Source organism: Mus musculus, chromosome 8 (genome assembly GCF_000001635.26).
Source record: "Mus musculus strain C57BL/6J chromosome 8, GRCm38.p6 C57BL/6J".
Classification (NCBI taxonomy): domain Eukaryota; kingdom Metazoa; phylum Chordata; class Mammalia; order Rodentia; family Muridae; genus Mus; species Mus musculus.
In genome coordinates, this window is record NC_000074.6 from 28843568 (window position 1) to 28865694 (window position 22127).

At 39.1% G+C, this 22127-nt stretch overlaps 1 protein-coding gene across 11 annotated transcripts in view; it reads right to left on the reverse strand.

Annotated features, from left to right (window-relative positions):
* Positions 1-22127, reverse strand: part of Unc5d (unc-5 netrin receptor D) — a 572955-nt gene that overhangs the window by 196851 nt on the left and 353977 nt on the right. For all 11 annotated transcript variants that reach the window (NM_001347498.1, NM_001347500.1, NM_001347501.1 and 8 more), the window contains exon 4: positions 1167-1270. In NM_001347498.1, the coding sequence (NP_001334427.1) occupies positions 1167-1270 (104 nt within the window). The remainder of the gene's footprint in view (positions 1-1166; positions 1271-22127) is intronic.

Here is a 22127-nt window from a genome sequence, read left to right on the forward strand (position 1 = left end):
CTCTGTGTGTTTGTGTATGTGTATGTATGTGCATGTATGTGTGTGCATGAGTGTATGTATGTGCATGTATGTGTGTGCATGAGTGTATGTATGTGTTTGTATGTGTACACATGTGTATGTGTGTGTGCATGTGTACACTGTGTGTGTTTGTGTGTCTGCATGTGCACAATGTGTGTGTTTGTATGTGTATCTGTGTGTTTGTGTGTTTTATATGTGTGTTTGTGTGTGTGTATGTGTTTGTATATGTGCACATGTGTGCATATATGTGTGTAGGGGGATGTATTCATGCCATTTCCTTCCTTTATTCTTTCCCACTACACATCATACAGGTATTTTAGCAAGGACAGGAGGCAAATATTTCAAATTTACATTTTCTTTGTTTCTGTTTTCTTCTTTGGAGTCTTTCTACTTCTAACCAAAGGACCAATAGTTTTCTACCTTCACAGAGAAAAGCCATGGCTGAAACAGTTACTGCTAAGCAAGGGATAATGTTATACATTTACTTTTTATAGTCCTGGACTATAGCCTGCATTCTCTTGTTAGTTTTGTTCCCAGTCATTGTGGTCAAGCAGACCATGTTTAATGCATGACCACAGGGTACTACTAGTCACACTTAAAGTTTCACAGTGTATGCTGGGGGCTCTAGGAAATATACATATCTGGAGTTTAAAACTATTGGTGACTCTGAATTCTAGATGTCACAAAGGAGCTTCAGCATATGCCATAGTCCTCGTGTCAGCACAGAGACAGTGATATGCTAAATATTCAGAAGGTGCATGGTCTATGAGCGGGTGAAGGATGACCAGAAGCCAACCATCCCTCCCACAGGCACATCTCCATACTTGTTAATGCTCAGAGGTGACCCACAGCCACTATCCAAAACTGGGGGGACCTGACAGAACATAGGACAGATGATGCCTACATCTGTCCATCCTCAGAGTCAAGGCTCGTCCATCCAGACTGCCTAGCAAAATTGTGTGGGAATCAGAATGCTGACAAGAGGCAGGTTTCATCCACAGCTTTCCTCTTCATGATTTCTTCATCAAGCCTTGCAAGGGAAACCAGACACCAAGAATTCCGGGTTATGCTCTTTTTCCAACTCTTATCACATGGGCTTTTGTCTCACAAAGGACAGGACTGGCTTGGGACTGTGGAGACCTTCTTACCTCTGCTGCTGGAACTCCCTCTGGCGGGCGACAATGCAGCACGATCATGCCTTCAATAGGAACCTCCCTGCCTTGTGGATCTTGTTCAAAGTTTTTCCGTAAATCTGCAAAGAAGCACGAGATATGTGTGTAGGCTACATTGAGCTAGGATTGGCATTCCTCCCATGTGGCCCCAATTCAATAAAACAGCGAGCTTCATGTCAAAAGTTAGATACACACAAATATGTCACTTTCTGACACTCCCCAGTTCTACTTTTCCAAGACTCATAAATGCACCTGAAATATACCTTAGCAAAATGGCTCTTAATACTTTATATTGATATGAAGGAAGAAAAACTACCCAGAGTCAAAAAAAAATCCTCATAATTTCAGGAGTGTGTGCCAGTATTATCTGCTTGGCGTCTGATGAAATACTTGGCCTAATAAATTACCATCCGCAGCCATTATGAAGTTGAGATGCACATGAAATTTTTTTTTGTTGTTCACTGAAGAATGCATTATTAATCTGTAACCTCTGTCATTCCCATAACCCTCTGGGGAGCTGGAAAAGACAGTAATAGAGTGAGATCACCTATTAGTCTTTTTATTTGTAACCAGGGAGAAGGGGCCATAGCTAGTTACAACAGAATCCATAACCTATCCAACCGGATATATAATTAAGAAATGCAAGGCCCTCTAGTCAAGCAGCCATGCTGGGTATGTGGGTAGTGCCCTTCACACGGGGCTCCGGGCACTTTGCAAACAAGCTGCACTATTAACCTTTTACACACAGAGAGGTGACACTTGTGGAGGTTAATTGGCTTGCCAGTGGTCACAACGCATCAGTGCCACTGAGAGGGGAAATCCATTCTGCTTCCTGACACTTAGCCTGACTGCCAACCAGCCCAGACTTCTCTGGGAAGTTCTACAGGGAGAGAGCCAGCTTCATTTGCATAGCCTTCTATTCTACCATTTCAAAGGGTAGGCAGCTGGCCTTGGCTCCTAGGGAGGTGTCTGGACAACCCTTTGATGATCTTCCTGAATAAGGTTATTCTTGCTGTCACCTGGGTCCACAGGCCAGTTGAGCCAAGACAGGTTGTTTACAATTCTTCTTCCATGAAAAGGATTTTTCTCCTCCCACCCTGACAATGTATTTTTCTTCAAATTGAGGATCTCAAATTACAGGCTGTAGATTTATTGATTTAATTTTCTTCAGTGCTTACAATAACATGAAATATGTCCTCTGTAAAGAGCAGAGCTCCAGAATCAGTTACATCTTTATAAATTGTATAAATACATTAAACTTCCTTTTAGCAAGTCAAAAAACACCCGATGAATAACTAGTGCAGCCATGTGCACATTCAGTCTTCCCTAAATGTTCTCTCTCCCACGGACAACCAGCATCTGTATGTTCAGGGGGCTTTGCTGCCCCCTCAGTTGAATTGTAAACCTTCCTTCTATCCAAGTTCTTTAAATTGTCCTAGTGGTTCAGAGTTCCTGACTCCTGCTGTGATGGACTCAACAAAACCACCAAGGAAGCAGAGAGCAAAGGGAGTGACTAAGCCTAGAGTTGGGAGACTCTGCTGCACAATCTCACAACAGGTCATGTTCTGCTGTCACTCAAAAGCGTTCTGAGCCAAAAGTCTTTCCCAAGAAAAGCCGCACTACTCAGAAAGTATATGAAAGATCATCTACTGGAGTCAAAGTCAGTCAAAGAGCCAAGATGCCAGAGTAGTGACGGGAAGAGCTATGCTCTGGAGACCAAGTTTACTGTGTTGCCTTCCCCATTGCTTCCCAGCTTCCTAGGTCAGTTTGGCTTCCAAGAGAAGGCTTATTCAGTGCTAGCAAGTGATCATCTGAGTTTTGCTACCACTAAATACTCTGTGATTTTTAACCAAGTAAAATGCAAACATGTAAGAGTAGGCACGTCAACACTTTCTTCTGATGCTGCTTCCTTGTCTTTGCTCAGTACAAATGAAGATGGCAATCATTAGTTACCCTTACTTTATACTAACTACATTAGTAGACAGAAAGCCACAATGAGGTCCTTTGTCCTCTGTTGGAATACCATGTACTGACTTGGGATCTTTTTTATTTCCTAAAGTCAAGGGATTTAAAGGGATAGCTAAAAATATTCATTAAAAAAAGAATCAGACCCAAGAAAGGACCAAACTACCTTGCTTCCCCATCCCACTGACACTCGGAATCACTAGAAGACTCTGAGAAGCACATTATCACTCCCAATGTTGCAAATAGAAAGACTAAGGACAAGAGCCTGGGGGAAGGGCAGAGAAGGTGTATAGAGCTGAATCCATCAGTAATACCAGGTATCGGATCAAACCCCAGATATCACTTCAAATGAGAAATCCCTTGACTTTAGAGTTCTGATCTACTCTTCAGCCTAGTGCTTAATAGGTTCTCCTAAGTCTGTTGCATCCGTGAGTCTTAAAAACGGGGGTTCCACATACACATTCCAGCTAGCTCCGGAATGTACTAAAAATTAGAGAAATAAGCTCTTTGGCATGGTGGCAAATGCCTCTCATGCTAGCTATGACTTTCATCCCAAGTCATGCAAACTAGTTAGTTTCTAAACCAGCAATCAAAGCAACCGCAGACTTTTTAGATATAGAAAAGTTATATGTATTCAGGGATGTACATAACTTCTTCTAATCATAACTAGTCTATCTCCAGACACACAAAACTAACTGCTGCACAAAACAGTGAAACTATAGAACTGAAATTATCTGTCTTGCTCATGTTTGGTTCTACCCTAGGATCCTAAGCCATCCAGCTTCTAGATCCTGACCATGTAGACAGTTTTGGGCATGGGCTCCTTCTCCTGGTTTGGGGTTCCAGTTAGATCAGTCATCAGTTGACCATTATATCCTGCTATACTCCTAAAACTGGGCAAGGTGCCATTTGACATCAGAGAAGTTTCCTGCAGCAGCTGATGGGAGCAGATACAGAGACCTACAGCCAAGCCTTATATCAAGACAGAGCTCTGCAAACGAAACACCACAGAAAAGGAGGAGTGTGCATTATAGGACCCAGAGATATTGGGGACAGAGAACAAGGCCCACAGAATCAACTAAGCAGGGTTTGTCTGGGTTCCCCGAGACTGAAACAATAATCATGGTGCCTGCATGGGGATGTGCTCAGTCCTCTGCATACATGCTATGCTTGCTTAGCAGGGGTTTTTTGTTGAACCCCTAACAGTGGAGTTTGGGGTATATCAAGGCGGGGCAAGGCATCCCAGTAGGAAGAAAAATGCCCCATGAGCAGGCAAAAAGAGTCAAAAATACCAAAAAACTCCACTGTTAGGGGTTCAAAAAAACCCCATGCTAAGCAACATGACACCATGAGATCCTTCACTCAATCAGTATCTTAAACTCTATTTGCCTTAGTCTCTGCACCTGTAAGTATGATAATAATTCCTGCTAGATGTAACTTCTTATTTTTAAAGGAAGGGTCTCACTTTCTGATTTGGCTGGCCTGGAAATTTCTGTGTGGACCAGGATGACCTTGAACTCACAGAGAGCCAGCTGCCTCTGCCTAGCAAATTTGAAGACTAAAATGATGTGCAACCACACCTGGCTACATACATCTTTTTATAAAGATTAATATTAATACCTAAAATCTTTCCTAAGCACAATGGCTATATAACAGCTTTAAGGTCTATATATTACTACATCCTATGATAAAGTTAAGATGATTAATATGGGATGATTTTATCATAAATCTGATACAAATTAATTATAAACTGGAGCATTTTTCAGAGACACTCAAATAAAAAGTATAATTTAGTACATGATAAATTAAGTGGGAAAGGCATTAAAATGACTCATTGCCCTTCTGAAGAAAAAAAAGAGAAGATCTATGTCTTGCTTTATACTGAAATAAATGCTGTAGTGGTAAAAACATTTTAATAGGAAACCCCATCCATAATAAAATATCTAGAAAACCTTAAGAACAAAGGTTTGATTTTAGTGTGAAGAACAAGCCACTAAAAAATGATTGACAGACAAGTATTATTAGTTAAAAAAAAAAATTACCGCCCGGTGTTGGTGGCACACGCCTTTAATCCCAGCACTTGGGAGGCAGAGGCAGGAGGATTTCTGAGTTCGAGGCCAGCCTGGTCTACAAAGTGAGTTCCAGGACAGCCAGGGCTACACAGAGAAACCCTGTCTCGAAAAACCATCATCATCATCATCAAAAAAATAAAAACAAAAATAAAATTACTTTCTGTAAACCATTGTAAATAAAATACTCTGCAGTTAATGGCCTTAATGTGTTTAAAAATCTCTCATGAAACACCATGAAAAATTACAGATTCAATGAGATGAAATGACAAAGCAGTTGGAAACCATTTTCAATGGAAAAGACACAAATGGCTACCGATAAGTAATGGGGTATTAAGAGTTACAAAAATGCTAGCATAGCAAGTATGGACACATCTCTTTCCTCTGTTAACTGAACCGAGGTCTATTTGTTTATTTGTTTGAAATGGAAGATCCTAGAGATGAAAATGAAATCAGGCTTGAGAGTCTTGAATATTAAGGAAGAAGAGACAAGGTTATGTAAAGAACAAGTTGTAAATGGAGCAAATTGTTTTGCAGGTCCAATTATAGAGGATTCATCTGATAAAAAGATACATAATATACAGTCTATTATGGAATATGTAAAACTCTGATGCATGCACATAGGTAAATTTTGAATGCATAATTTATATTAATTGAACATAGCCATTCATCAAAGGCTACATATTGCATGATTCCATTTATAAGAAACATCTGTAATGGGTGAAAAAGTAGGTTAGTAATCAGCTGGGGCTAAAGTTGAGTGAAAGAAAGAGATGAATAATGACCTTGCAGTTAATATAAAAATACCCCCATATTGCCCTGGATGATGGTTATAGATCTGTGACTATGTTCACATGTATTGATTTCTATATTCAAGAGAATTGAATCTTCTGTAGATATTTCAGTAGCACTATAATTTTTAATGTTTCATTGATATACCTCTATAATTCTATAAGCACAGCTAAGAAAAAGATTAGAGATTACATGAAAAAAATGTATGTAGGCTGTAAGTGTCTCAAAGCATATCTGAACGGCAGGTAGCAACCCTAATATTTAATAATACTATGCAGAAATTAAAGGCCAGAAAGTCATGGTGTTTAAGTTAGATACAATGAAATGCCATTGTATACCATGATAGTATAGTATGAGAAATCTCAATCATATATATACACATACACATACATGCATATATTTAAATTATTGTTTAATATTTTAAAATGAAGATTTAATAATACATATATATATGTTTAATAATATATATAAACATATATTTAATAATTCTATGCAAAAAGTCATGGTATTTAAGATTTAAGTTATATAGACTGAAATAATAAACAAGATAGTGTTGTATGAAAAACCTTAATCACACACACATATACATATATATATGTAAATATATGTTTATATTTAAAAACAATCCTACTGCTTACAGATTCCCTACCCCTCATCTGTTTTATATATATATATATATATATATATATATATATATATATATATATACACATACATAGTCATATATATGATATATATATACAGGTACATGATAAATATGATTAAAACTCACCATGCAAATCTGTACTTGTTACAGAATATGCCTACTTCCATATGACAGTACAGAAGTAAAAATTAAAACTCTTTCTAAGTAGCACTTCCCCTATGAGAAGCCTATGATGTGGGTGTTCAGAAAATGTAGCACAGCTGCTTCTATCCTCTCACTGTTGAACATGGGCTGGACCCTGTGAAAGTGTGAAGGTTCTTGACATACAGCATCCTGGCCCATCTACTATACATGCTTTCACTGTAAAGGCACACTGCACACATGCAATTAAGAGCTAGAAGGATGAGCCATGAGACAGAGGGAAAGGAAGCCCCTCCCATGAAATGCAGTACAGCTTAGCGGAGTGCCCGGAGGAAAGCTTAGAGAAGAGTTATTCAAGCTGAAGTAGAAGATCTCCCCATCTTAAATAATACACCCTAGACTGAATTCCCACTTTCTGATTCTCATTAATCTAAGACATGGGCCTTCAGGGGTGGGGAGACATCTGAATCATCACATGCTTGGCCTTGCAAGTGCAAGGACCTGAGTTCTCAGCCACAGAACCCATAGGAATGCCAGGGATGATGGCAAGGGCTTTTGCTCCCGCTGACAGTGAGGCAGAGGGGGAGACAGCAAAGGAGCCTATTCCATTTGGCAAAGTTCCAATTCAGCTAGAGAGCCTGCCTCAAAGGAAAGGCGCAAGGCATTATCTGCTATCATTCTCTGACTTCTACACACATGCATTCTTGTACCCACACATGTGTGGATGTATACACACACACACAAACACACACACACACCATGGATACACACATGCACACCATTCACACATACCACACACCCTACACATACCACACACACTCCAACCCTCCTCACCACATACTTTCTTCATTATCATCTTCAATTTAGCACTATCTTCTCATTTCTTTATTTCTAATCTCTGAACATCCTCCCTTTATTACCTCTCTCGAATCACAGAGGGATACCCTTCTGACTGATGCTTCTTCTATCAGTATTTACGGACAGGGTAAAGCATGACTGGATTCTATCCTTTCATCTTGTTATAGCTGTGTATCAGATAACAATTAGATTATTCTACACACAGGAAATTAACTAAATTGCATATGTGATACACAATATTAAATATTTCAGATGTGGTTAAAGAATATAAAACTCTTATCATCTGTAAACAGCAAATTGTTTGAGACTACTCTATCTGTTATAGGATAAACCCTAAAATAACATTATTCAGCATTTCACATTTTTACCTCTCAATGATTACATTCATTGTATATAAACTTGGTAAAATATACATTCATTTCCACAAACATCAAACACCAGTAAAAAGTTATCCCTCTACTTTCAGAGTCCCCACCCCTTGTCTGTAGTGTATACTGAGTTAGGATTGTGGGCATAAGCATTTTCTGTCTCATTTTATTGTGTCTTGGTTCACTCTTGACACATCTACCAATAAAAGAAGCTAAAATTACATAGCCTTCAAAACTCAGAGAACTATGAATTTAAACATGCCCCCAATTTTATTTTTTTTGTTGTGGGACTGGGGGCAAACTTTTCATCTGTTTGATTTATTGTCATGTGTCTATGCTTTGAATTGAATATAGCATATCCTCTCCTGCAAGCTCATGTCTCTGAACACTTGTTCTCTAGACGGTGGTATGGTCTACAAAGGGTGTGGGACCTTTGGGGCACAGAAACTAAAGGCAGGGCTTAATAATTATTGCTCAAGTCTCTCTCTGCTGCTCAATTCCCAGAGACAACCCTGGCCTTACCCACCTTCCTCACAGCTATAATACATCTATCTGTAGGCATTTTGTCCCAACAAGGAAGGTAATACACCTGGTACCCAGAATGGCGTATACTATCTCTTGATGAATATTTGTTCAATGAGAGGATGAATTAATTAAGTTACTTATGCATTTCATTTCCGCTCATGTCACCTGAGAACATTCTCAGGAGTTAAGAGGACAAAGAAAACATGGGGATATGTGATAAATACAAGGCTGTTATTGAAAAGATGTACTTATTCATTGTCTTCTTCACACACACTCTGTGCGCGTGTGTGTGTGTGTGTGTGTGTAAACTCTCATGCGTGACATCATCAATAAAATGCAAATCACTGCATTTTCTATTTCTATAACTTTACCTGTCACTCTGCTTCCATTTTTTTTTTCCTACAGTAGAATGTCAATGACACTCAAGACGACTAGGAACAACATTAGGGGTAAAGAAGAGGAGTACACAGTGAGGAAGCCAGGTGCATGGCTTGGTTATAAATCATACAATCAGCAACAAGTCTTCCATCGACAGCAGTACCTGCCCCTAAGTGGCACATCTTAGGCTGGGCCATAGGACACAACAGCCTCCGCTTCCTTACCCCATGCCCTATTTGGATTTTTTTCCTCATTTTCTTTTCATGCTACTATGTTAGAAAAGTCATTGTAGCATACAAAAATCAATAAAAATTCAATTCCGAATAATAGTTCTCTGCAGCTCGGCAACACTGGGGAGTTATCGGCTCATTCAATGTTCTGGCAGTTAATGCAATGAAATAAAAATAATTTACTCATTCAAACCAAATCAGCCAGTGAAAAATCATAGACATTTTTTAATAGTCATAGCCAAGGCCATTTGTTAAGATGCAGGAGGATGACACAACGTCCCATTAGTTGTCTGACTACACTGGTTTCAAATCGGGTTTGAATCTTTCCTACTGTGTTTCTTCAGAAGAAACAACAAACCACATTTGTCATACATAAGAGGAATTTGTAACTCTGCCAAATGCAGGTCATTTGTTGTAATAAAAGGGCTGATTCAAACGCATAGCAGATGCCCAGCAGAAAATGGAAGTCAGGGCCCAGTGCCTCTATTTGATTCTGTCTCAGTCCTTGGGTCCTAAACAGTAATGGCCTGCGAAGTCAGTTAATGACTCCAGTTCCCCTGGGAAGCATATGAAAAGCATCCTGCCAGGTGACAGTGTACTCTCTGTGCCTCTCTGGCTAGCTTTGCTAAACTCCTTCTGCTTGGCTTTAGATTCTGAGGACTCATATAGATACTGGCCATTCACACCACCCAGCCCATCTTGCCTTGTTTCTTCCAGGACTGAGTGTTACTGGGAGGAGCCCTCGAGTAACAGCTGGTCATAAGACAGACTTCCAAATGGAGATTCCTACAGATCACAGCTGAGGTATTTCCCCTGCTCTGACCTAAAATCCCAGAGTATTACAGCTGTGACCAACTCCTGCTAGGAAACCCTGTAGCAACAGTAGAAAGCCACTTCTGTCACAGTGGAACCAACATGGTACTCTCCGTGTGACTTCCTCCCTCAGAACACAATCTGCTGCCTGTGTCTACTGATACCCCATGATGTTTGGCCAATGCACAGAGTCCGGGCACATAGAGACTCCCGAGGCTGATAGCATGATTAGCATGATCATAAAATAACTCTGGGACCATGAGATACTTTGTACCCTATAATCCTGCTGGGAAAGAGCTGTCATTCACAAAATATTTTGTAAATAGAGTTCTCTGATATTTCCCTCCCTACTATTGGCAAAAACTATTAGGTAAGTAACTGCAGTATAGGAGAACATAGGGTGGCTTTGCCAACGGTGGGGACATTGGTGGTGGCTAGAGACAGCTGCAGAGCTGAGAAAGCACTCTGACAACTTAACATGCCTTCTACTGAGCTGCTCCCAGCAAAGCACACTGCATTGTGTGTGACCTCTCCTGTTTACAAGGGTAAAAACAAAAATGCATTCAGAAGCCATCAAAACCTGAGACTGGGCTGACAATTAGGAAGCAAAAAAATCTTAATTAAGAACCCGAGACTGGAGGAAATCAAATGTACCTTAAGCAGTGACTTCAATGAATGCATCAATCTTAAGAGAACCATTCTTCAAGAAAGTTATAAAACGACCGCACAAGGCGATAAAGAGATCCAGCATAGCTCCACCCACTAGGGTGCTACTCCGTCCTTTCAGCACACACTTTGCATTTGTTACTCTGCCCAACCCCAGCCAGTTTCCTCTCAGTATTCTGCCAGGGTGAACTCAATTTATTCCTAGCCATAGGTCCCTGCTTTTCTTGTCCTTTTTGTTTTGTGTAATTAGTTCCAATTATTTCTTTTTAGCATCAGGTCATATGCAGACAAGCGATTAACCACAGGTACAGGATCCTTTATTCTCTCTGAATGAGACTCCATGATGGTCAATGTACAGAGCTGCTTACTAGGTACATATTCTTGGTCCAATGGGCAAATGTGGTATACACACACACACACACACACACACACATATATATATATATTATAGCATACCAATATAACTGAGAAACTACTTCGTACAGGAAGGAGCTATAGGTAGGAGCATTACATAATGAAAGTACACAGGTTACGGATTTCTTGTGTTTTCTTTGTCTCCAAATGACAAAATGGAATTTGAATATATTGATTATTTGGATCAATACATGAAAGATAGGTGATGCTTCACTGAATTACACTAAAATGTTTTAATGACCTTTGACAGAAAAATATTATATGAAATTCTTCAAAAATTATTAGGTAAAATGTACCATGTTTTTAAGGTATTGAATAAGATAGACATACAGTGATATTATATCCTTATCCTAAGCTATATTATATCCTTATTTTTATCATGATCCATGGCATGTTATAGGGAGAAATTAGCTATCAATCCCATTTTCTGCATGTTAGTATTTTTGCTCTTTTTGGAGTGCTAATGGGAAAATGAGTTCTAGGTCAATACAGATAATCACCAAAGCAAAGTATTTCCGAAGAAAGGAAGCAAAAACCAGATACAGGGGCAAAATCCTCAGCTTTCCTGTGCTGCTCAAATCCTGAGCAATACACACAGAGTTCATCTTCCTCCTGTTAGAATTCCCAATGCGAACGTGCTTTATTCACACCTATAAGCACTGGCTTGCAGCTTGGCATCTTGATGAGCATTCCAGTACACAATGAACTCCATGGTTGATGGATCCAAGTTTTAAGACCGACACAGACATGAAGAATCATCCCTGGCTTCCCTGTGTGACCTCCACAGCCCTGCACAGGAAATTAGAGGGCTGTGATCTCGCAATGAGTTTCAGAAGAAATGACCTAAAAATAACCCCAAGCATTCAATGCTCTCCACCTCATTAGGATTCAGTACCAGGACTGCAGAGGGAGGGAAGAGGAAAAAAAGGAAGAAAGAAGCAAAAAGAAAAGTCAACCCTGCAGCAAGAAGAAATAGAGCCTGAACTGCAGTGTTAGATCTTTTATTCTCCCCTCAGCCCATCTCCCTGAGGTCTAAAAGGTCAACTACAACAACATGTGGCCAGTGTCATGAGTACAAAATCAATAGAATAGCCACCAAATACCTAGTACTTCCTGGCCCCAAAAGTACATCTCTATGGAAAGAAAACAAACAAAAAACCAAAGAGATTTGCTTACCTTAATGCTCTCCTACAACACCGTGGAGGATCCAAGTAATAACTTAGACCAAAACTTGTTATAATCAAATCTATAGTTGATGTTAAATACTATAAAGAGACATAGTAAATATTGCCCATGAAATAAAAGCTACAAAGGACCCAACCTAACTTGCTCTTGGGGATACTTTCCAGAAAAAGAGAATCAAAAAGGACTTTGAACCAGGATTGCCTGTGGAAATTTGAGGAAGAAAAGAATCCATTATGGCAGCAACAGAGAGAAGAAGCACTTTTTACAAAAGTGGGGTTAATTCTCAAGGAGTCAGTAGTAGGTCTGGAGAGTCAGATGCAGGACTTAAGCTATAGGGTTATCATAATCTACTCCTTTATTTTTTCATTTGCCAAATTATACAAGAGAAGTCAACTAATTGGAGAATTTTATAGATGTAACTGGATCAAATTCATTCTTACTCTTACTGCTAACTCCTCCCAGATCCTTCCCTACACCACTTTTCTCAACATTATATTCATTTATATTTTTAATAAGCTAATGAATCTTATTTGTCCCCATGTACTCATGAATGGGGACAATCCACTGGATCATGGTGAACCACCCAGGGACCATGCTTTTAAAGAAAACTGACTCTCCTTTCCCCCAAAGCCATCAATTATCCGCAGCATCTCAGTGGGGATGGAGACCAATGAACTCTTCCTGTAGTCAGTAGGAAGAGGGAAGGCCAAAAAGACTGCAAAACCACCAAGCATTCCTGTCCCTCCTACCAAAGACTATGATTTCACTGTCCTTAAGCAGAGCTGAGTGACCTTAATTTCTGGTTTTTATATGAATATCATCTATGGTGGGTTTTAACAATCAGTAGAGTTGATTAGGTAGATCAATAATTAGTTAATTAATCAGGTGGCTGGTTGGCTGAGCCCAGACTCAATCTAGATTTTCTGATTTGACTTCTTTTTTCTTTTGTTCCTATTCCTTCTTAGCAAATGTTCACAAAGAAAGTCTTTTTATTCTCCATGTTAACATTACATCATCATCTAGCCCCAAAATGGTTACTTCCAGCCATGTTCTAGCTCTTCTTTATATAGTTCAGCTTTTGGAGAGAGTCATCTATCTCTATCCTCCATATTTTCCATCTTCCTGCTACTTGCTTGGTGTACACAGTCTCTTAACACCTCTTTCATTAATGGTCCTGGATCAACGACAACTCTCATATCAAAACCAGTGGACACACCTAAAATATTCCCATAATCTGTAGATATAACACTGGGGTCTTGACCATCTATTCCTCACAACAATGTCCACTTATTTCCTCTACTGCGTTTACCTTCACCTTGCTGCGAACTTCTCTGGTTCTCCCGTGTCCTTGTATGGAACTCTACTCATAGCTTACCAGCCTTTCCATTTCCACCAGCAGTTTGAGAGTGGAGAAAAGACACATGCAAAAGTATTCCTGACAAAATCGGTTCCTCTTGTATTTTCAATAGCAGACAGTCCTAATCACTAATTTTTCAAGGACTCCAACTAGGGCTTTGACGTTTATCTTATATCCTGGGTTTCAGGCTCAAAAGTACAAGTGCCTAATTAAAAACAGTTCATTGACAATCACATGGGTTATTTATATCTTCACACACTATGATCAAACACTGAACTTGATATTATGTTTCTGAATCTCATTTCTTCTATTACAGTCATAATTATACTTAATAAAATAACTAGCAACTCAGTTACTCAAGACAGAAACATAGACGGCCCTATACCTAACATATCTAAAATCCCTACCTTAGCTTCTAGTTTTTATTTCAACAGCCATATTCTCATGTTAATGTCCCTTTTCTGGAGCCTCAGGTTTGTCCCATTCTCTTTAACTTGCATCTTCTGTACAAACGATTAGCATTCCCGCTGCCCCCCCACCCCATCATCACTGTTGTTCTCTTGGAAGCCTTTTCCACAGTTAATGGGAAGTTGGAGGTTTTGATATTTTACCACCTCTGCTACCTCAATGGCCAAGTCATGTCCTGAATGAATCTGAAGTCTTAGCTGAGGTTTCAAATACCTTCATCATCTGACCTACCCACCTCTCTCAAGTTAAACTGTTTCCTGTTATCTTGTGTTTTATTTACTATAAACATGTATTAAACATCATACTGTGCATCTGTCAATACCTGGTGATCTAAACAGTCTTGGGGTTGAGGCCAGAGCAGACTACAAAGGCTTCAGTTACAGATCTTCAGTCAAGGAAGTTAATACAAATAATACAGAGTTCGAACATTGAAAAGATTTGAAATGCTCTACCCAATATTCTAGATAAGAGACAGTCACCCTATACCTGCATCTTGTGTGTGTTTGTGTGTGTGTGCCTAGGCTCTCTTCTGTGGTCACATCTAAATTTCTCTCTATCCTAAAATGACCCAGGAGCTGTGCTGGTGGGCTTCTTAGGCACACTGAATGTGTCAGCCATGCCTCTGCTTCACCAAAAATTCGTATTTACAAGTATTTCATTTGTTGTATTGTGAAGGGACAGTAGTTTGTTCTTGGGCTGCCTAAGACATGAAGGTTCCTGAACTATTCACAGATGACTGACTCTTCCCTTAAGCCAGCATCCCTCTCTTACGTAGGCAATTTCTGGGATGTAATCCGATACTCAGGCAGAAATAACACTAACATAAGAAGAATCACTAGGCATAAAAAGTATGCAAAGACTAAGAGACCTAATTCCTTTTTGTTGTAATTGTTTGTTTATTTTGTATTTCAACTGTTGGTTTGTTGGAACGTTTACTAAGTAGGAAGATTGAGTATTGACTGAAGTAAAATCTATATTCTCTTTGCCAATAAAGCTTTACTGAGGTTTGAATAAAGATGGCCATCTTTGGGAAATTCAAGGTGAATTTCACTGAAGGAAAAACAGACTGAATTAACCTGTGATTTTTATTGAAAGGCAGTGGCTATGTTTCTGCAAATTCTTCTTGGTAAAATAATGACTGGCAATAAATAGCATGAAAGAATTTCTCTGGGGAAATTTCATTTCTCCCTCACACATTTCTTTTCAATAGATCCCATCTTTAAGGTTGTCACTTATAAAAAGGCATGTATTAAGCAAAAGTAAGCCAATTTCTATCAGAATTGTACAAACCATTGCTCTTTGTTCAAAGAAACATGCTTTCTATAGATTTAAGTTTCTCATAACCTATGCTGAAGAATATATACTAGCAAGAGAGGCAGGGCCATCTGGGTAGAGGCTAAGAAGATGCAGGATGCAAAGTACTTTGATGTTTAAAGTTGCACCCTCAAAACTTGTTCACATTCATCATTCTGCCTCATATGTCTCATAATTATTTTTACTGACCTAAGAGAAGTATGCACTATGCTGTATCCATAGACTTCACATTTGGAAAATAAACCAAGCTTGTGTGGAAATAATAAAAATTAGTTGTATCTGTATAGAACATAAACATTGTCATTATTATTACTCAAAGTTCAAACAATAGAGCAGAATACAATAAATAATTCATAGAAGTTAATGTAAGAAAGGTTGAACAACTGCAATAACAACAGTAACAACAACAACAACAACAATAACAACAACAACAACAATCCCCAATCCAAAGTGCTCCTAAATCTGATGATAAAAAAAAAAAAATTGTGAAATTGGAACATTTCTGAATTTTGATGTTTGGGTTGGAGATGCTCAAGGAGTGAAGCAGTTGTAGTTACCCCCAAAATTAATGGACCCTGAAACATGAAAACATGGTGGTCTCAAGCCTTCCAGACAATGCATGTTCAATTTTTACACAGGACTGGAAGCAATCCAGAGATGACTTACAGATTATGATAAGAGGTTCCAGTATAACGCCTTTTAACATAAGGCAGTTGGGCAAACAAGAATTGATACTGCAGGACCGTAAACTCCTGTGGATACTGAGGACTGAGAGAGGTAAGCCACACTGATCTTGTGGCTTCTCTAGTGTCTGACATGTAGATAGCATTTTGAGGAGATTGTCCAGAATGTTCTATCACATCCAATTTCTTTGATGTAATTTATCCAATGTCTTCCTGAAAGTACAAGCTGTGTACATTTAGAAAGAACAATGCTGAAGTGATTAGTGTCTGTTCGTTATATGAGGAGAGATCTCATTGACTGTCCTATAACTGGTGATGTTATTATTTGCTGAAGTAGAGTATGATCACATTTTCCACTGCAAATTTACTAGCTTCTTCTTTATGACTAATAAGTAGATGAGGAAAGAGACTGAATTTCTGTAAACTTGCTAAGAACCCTGCTACTCTTACCACTAGATTTGGACTCATTACAGTGCTTGTTTAAACTCACTAAATTATGATAGACATTTTCATTCTATAATAAGTAAGAATTATCCCTGTACTTTCTTTATTTTATGTACCAGTATTTGTCTCTTTCTCTGTGTCTCATTCTATCTGTCTCACTGTATACATGCATGCACATAAGCACATACACACACACATACGTGTGTGTGTGTGCGTGTGCATGCACCTGTATGTTTGTGGAAGCCAGAGGTTCACATTATGTATCTTCCTTGATTGATCTCAACCTTAATTTTTGAGTCAAGGTCTCTCAATAAACTTAGAGTTCACCAATTGACTTTACAGGCTAGCCAGCAAACCCCAAGTATATCTTCTTCTCTTTGCCTCCTCAATGCAAATTCACTTTAAAATTATAATAAAAACAATGAAACAGCAAATCTAGAATGATTTGTTAGTGTTACCATATCTCATGTACATGACAACTATATGTGCAGAATCAAGGACTTACGTGTATACTCGAGAACCAGATTTTTTTGTATGGGTGCTATTTATGTGAACAACTGATATCTGGAGATCTGGTTCACACACTTATGTAGCAGATGCTTTACCCATGCGCATCCTCTCCAGATACTTGCTTTAGCTATACATACTTAATCAATGTGAATCCTTACTTAATGAGTTATACTTTTTAACTATAATTTGTTTCTATGCTCAAATTGTCCAAACAAGGAAAGCCTCCTTCTGTGTGGCTGTATTTATTATGTACAATGAAAAAATTATATTGAGGTACATCAGGCAGAATAACTGACCATTATACTTCTAAATTCTATGCCACAGATGACAAAAGAAGACTAAAAGGTCCCTTGGGTTATAAGAAGCAGAGGCTTCACACCTCACGGTAACACAGGAGCTAGATCTGTTTCAAAGCCAAATTTCTGCATGTTGGCAAAGAATGAATAGTTATCTAAGTTGGGTAATAGTTTTTTTTTTTTTTTTTTTTTTTTTTTTTTTTTTTTATGGAACAACTCTAGTTTTAGCTTTCTTTTTTTTTTTTTCCATTTTTTATTAGGTATTTAGCTCATTTACATTTCCAATGCTATACCAAAAGTCCCCCTTACCCACCCACCCCCACTCCCCTACCCACCCACTCCCCCCCTTTGGCCCTGGCGTTCCCCTGTACCGGGGCACACAAAGTCTGCGTGTCCAATGGGCCTCTCTTTCCAGTGATGGCCGACTAGGCCATCTTTTGATACATATGCAGCTAGAGTCAAGAGCTCAGGGGTACTGGTTAGTTCATAATGTTGTTCCACCTATAGGGTTGAAGATCCCTTTAGCTCCTTGGGTACTTTCTCTAGCTCCTCCATTGGGAGCCCTGTGATCCATCCATTAGCTGACTGTGAGCATCCACTTCTGTGTTTGCTAGGCCCCGGCATAGTCTCACAAGAGACAGCTACATCTGGGTCCTTTCGATAAAATCTTGCTAGTATATGCAATGGTGTCAGCGTTTGGATGCTGATTATGGGGTGGATCCCTGGATAAGGCAGTCTCTACATGGTCCATCCTTTCATCTCAGCTCCAAACTTTGTTTCTGTAACTCCTTCCATGGGTGTTTTGTTCCCACTTCTAAGGAGGGGCATAGTGTCCACACTTCAGTCTTCATTTTTCTTGAGTTTCATGTGTTTAGGAAATTGTATCTTATATCGTGGGTATCCTAGGTTTTGGGCTAGTATCCACTTATCAGTGAGTACATATTGTGTGAGTTCCTTTGTGATTGTGTTACCTCACTCAGGATGATGCTCTCCAGGTCCATCCATTTGGCTAGGAATTTCATAAATTCATTCTTTTTAATAGCTGAGTAGTACTCCATTGTGTAGATGTACCACATTTTCTGTATCCATTCCTCTGTTGAGGGGCATCTGGGTTCTTTCCAGTTTCTGGCTATTATAAATAAGGCTGCTATGAACATAGTGGAGCATGTGTCCTTCTTACCAGTTGGGGCTTCTTCTGGATATATGCCCAGGAGAGGTATTGCTGGATCCTCCGGTAGTACTATGTCCAATTTTCTGAGGAACCGCCAGACTGATTTCCAGAGTGGTTGTACAAGCCTGCAATCCCACCAACAATGGAGGAGTGTTCCTCTTTCTCCACATCCTCGCCAGCATCTGCTGTCACCTGAATTTTTGATCTTAGCCATTCTCACTGGTGTGAGGTGGAATCTCAGGGTTGTTTTGATTTGCATTTCCCTGATGATTAAGGATGTTGAACATTTTTTCAGGTGCTTCTCTGCCATTCGGTATTCCTCAGGTGAGAATTCTTTGTTCAGTTCTGAGCCCCATTTTTTAAGGGGGTTATTTGATTTTCTGAGGTCCACCTTCTTGAGTTCTTTATATATGTTGGATATTAGTCCCCTATCTGATTTAGGATAGGTAAAGATCCTTTCCCAGTCTGTTGGTGGTCTTTTTGTCTTATAGACAGTGTCTTTTGCCTTGCAGAAACTTTGGAGTTTCATTAGGTCCCATTTGTCAATTCTCGATCTTACAGCACAAGCCATTGCTGTTCTGTTCAGGAATTTTTCCCCTGTGCCCATATCTTCAAGGCTTTTCCCCACTTTCTCCTCTATAAGTTTCAGTGTCTCTGGTTTTATGTGAAGTTCCTTGATCCACTTAGATTTGACCTTAGTACAAGGAGATAAGTATGGATCGATTCGCATTCTTCTACATGATAACAACCAGTTGTGCCAGCACCAATTGTTGAAAATGCTGTCTTTCTTCCACTGGATGGTTTTGGCTCCCTTGTCGAAGATCAAGTGACCATAGGTGTGTGGGTTCATTTCTGGGTCTTCAATTCTATTCCATTGGTCCACTTGTCTGTCTCTATACCAGTACCATGCAGTTTTTATCACAATTGCTCTGTAGTAAAGCTTTAGGTCAGGCATGGTGATTCCACCAGAGGTTCTTTTATCCTTGAGAAGAGTTTTTGCTATCCTTGGTTTTTTGTTATTCCAGATGAATTTGCAAATTGCTCCTTCTAATTCGTTGAAGAATTGAGTTGGAATTTTAATGGGGATTGCATTGAATCTGTAGATTGCTTTTGGCAAGATAGCCATTTTTACAATGTTGGTCCTGCCAATCCATGAGCATGGGAGATCTTTCCATCTTCTGAGATCTTCTTTAATTTCTTTCTTCAGGGACTTGAAGTTTTTATCATACAGATCTTTCACTTCCTTCGTTAGAGTCACGCCGAGATATTTTATATTATTTGTGGCTATTGAGAAGGGTGTTGTTTCCCTAATTTCTTTCTCAGCCTGTTTATTCTTTGTGTAGAGAAAGGCCATTGACTTGTTTGAGTTAATTTTATAACCAGCTACTTCACCGAAGCTGTTTATCAGGTTTAGGAGTTCTCTGTTGGAATTTTTAGGGTCACTTATATATACTATCATATCATCTGCAAAAAGTGATATTTTGACTTCCTCTTTTCCAATTTGTATCCCCTTGATCTCCTTTTGTTGTCGAATTGCTCTGGCTAATACTTCAAGTACTATGTTGAAAAGGTAGGGAGAAAGTGGGCAGCCTTGTCTAGTCCCTGATTTTAGTGGGATTGCTTCCAGCTTCTCTCCATTTACTTTGATGTTGGCTACTGGTTTGCTGTAGATTGCTTTTATCATGTTTAGGTATTGGCCTTGAATTCCTGATCTTTCCAGAACTTTTATCATGAATGGGTGTTGGATCTTGTCAAATGCTTTTTCTGCATCTAACGAGATGATCATGTGGTTTTTGTCTTTGAGTTTGTTTATATAATGGATTACATTGATGGATTTTCGTATATTAAACCATCCCTGCATCCCTGGAATAAAACCTACTTGGTCAGGATGGATGATTGCTTTAATGTGTTCTTGGATTCGGTTAGCGAGAATTTTATTAAGGATTTTTGCATCGATGTTCATAAGAGAAATTGGTCTGAAGTTCTCTATCTTTGTTGGATCTTTCTGTGGTTTAGGTATCAGAGTAATAGTGGCTTCATAAAATGAGTTGGGTAGAATACCTTCTACTTCTATCTTGTGAAAAAGTTTGTGCAGAACTGGAGTTAGATCTTCTTTGAAGGTCTGATAGAACTCTGCACTAAACCCGTCTGGTCCTGGGCTTTTTTTGGCTGGGAGACTATTAATAACTGCTTCTATTTCTTTAGGTGATATGGGACTGTTTAGAAGGTCAACTTGATCCTGATTCAACTTTGGTACCTGGTATCTGTCCAGAAATTTGTCCATTTCGTCCAGGTTTTCCAGTTTTGTTGAGTATAGCCTTTTGTAGAAGGATCTGATGGTGTTTTGGATTTCTTCAGGATCTGTTGTTATGTCTCCCTTTTCATTTCTGATTTTGTTAATTAGGATTTTGTCCCTGTGCCCTTCAGTGAGTCTAGCTAAGGGTTTATCTATCTTGTTGATTTTCTCAAAGAACCAACTCCTCGTTTGGTTAATTCTTTGAATAGTTCTTCTTGTTTCCACTTGGTTGATTTCACCCCTGAGTTTGATTATTTCCTGCCGTCTACTCCTCTTGGGTGAATTTGCTTCCTTTTTTTCTAGAGCTTTTAGATGTGTTGTCAAGCTGCTAGTATGTGCTCTCTCCCGTTTTTTCTTGAAGGCACTCATGGCTATGAGTTTCCCTCTTAGAAATGCTTTCATTGTGTCCCAAAGGTTTGGGTACGTTGTGGCTTCATTTTCATTAAACTCTAAAAAGTCTTTAATTTCTTTCTTTATTCCTTCCTTGACCAAGGTATCATTGAGAAGAGTGTTGTTCAGTTTCCATGTGAATGTTGGCTTTCTGTTATTTATTTTGTTATTGAAGATCAGCCTTAGTGCATGGTGATCTGATAGGATACATGGGACAATTTCAATATTTTTGAATCTGTTGAGGCCTGATTTGTGACCTATTATGTGGTCAATTTTGGAGAAGGTACCATGAGGTGCTGAGAAGAAGGTATATCCTTTTGTTTTAGGGAAAAATGTTCTGTAGATATCTGTCAGATCCATTTGTTTCATCACTTCTGTTAGTTTCAGTGTGTCCCTGTTTAGTTTCTGTTTCCATGATCTGTCCATTGGTGAAAGTGGTGTGTTGAAGTCTCCCACTATTATTGTGTGAGGCGCAATGTGTGCTTTGAGCTTTACTAATGTTTCTTTAGTGAATGTGGCTGCTCTTGTATTTGGAGCATAGATATTCAGAATTGAGAGTTCCTCTTGGAGGATTTTACCTTTGATGAGAATGAAGTGTCCCTCCTTGTCTTTTTTGATGACTTTGGGTTGGAAGTCAATCTTATCAGATATTAGGATGGCTACTCCTGCTTGTTTCTTCATACCATTTGCTTGGAAAATTGTTTTCCAGCCTTTCATTCTGAGGTAGTGTCTATCTTTTTCTCTGAGATGAGTTTCCTGTAAGCAGCAAAATGTTGGGTCTTGTTTGTGTAGCCAGTTTGTTAGTCTATGTCTTTTTATTGGCGAGTTGAGACCATTGATGTTAAGAGATATTAAGGAAAAGTAATTGTTGCTTCCTGTTATTTTAGTTGTTAAATGTGGCATTCTGTTCTTGTGGCTGTCTTCTTTTAGGTTTGTTGAGGGATTACCTTCTTGTTTT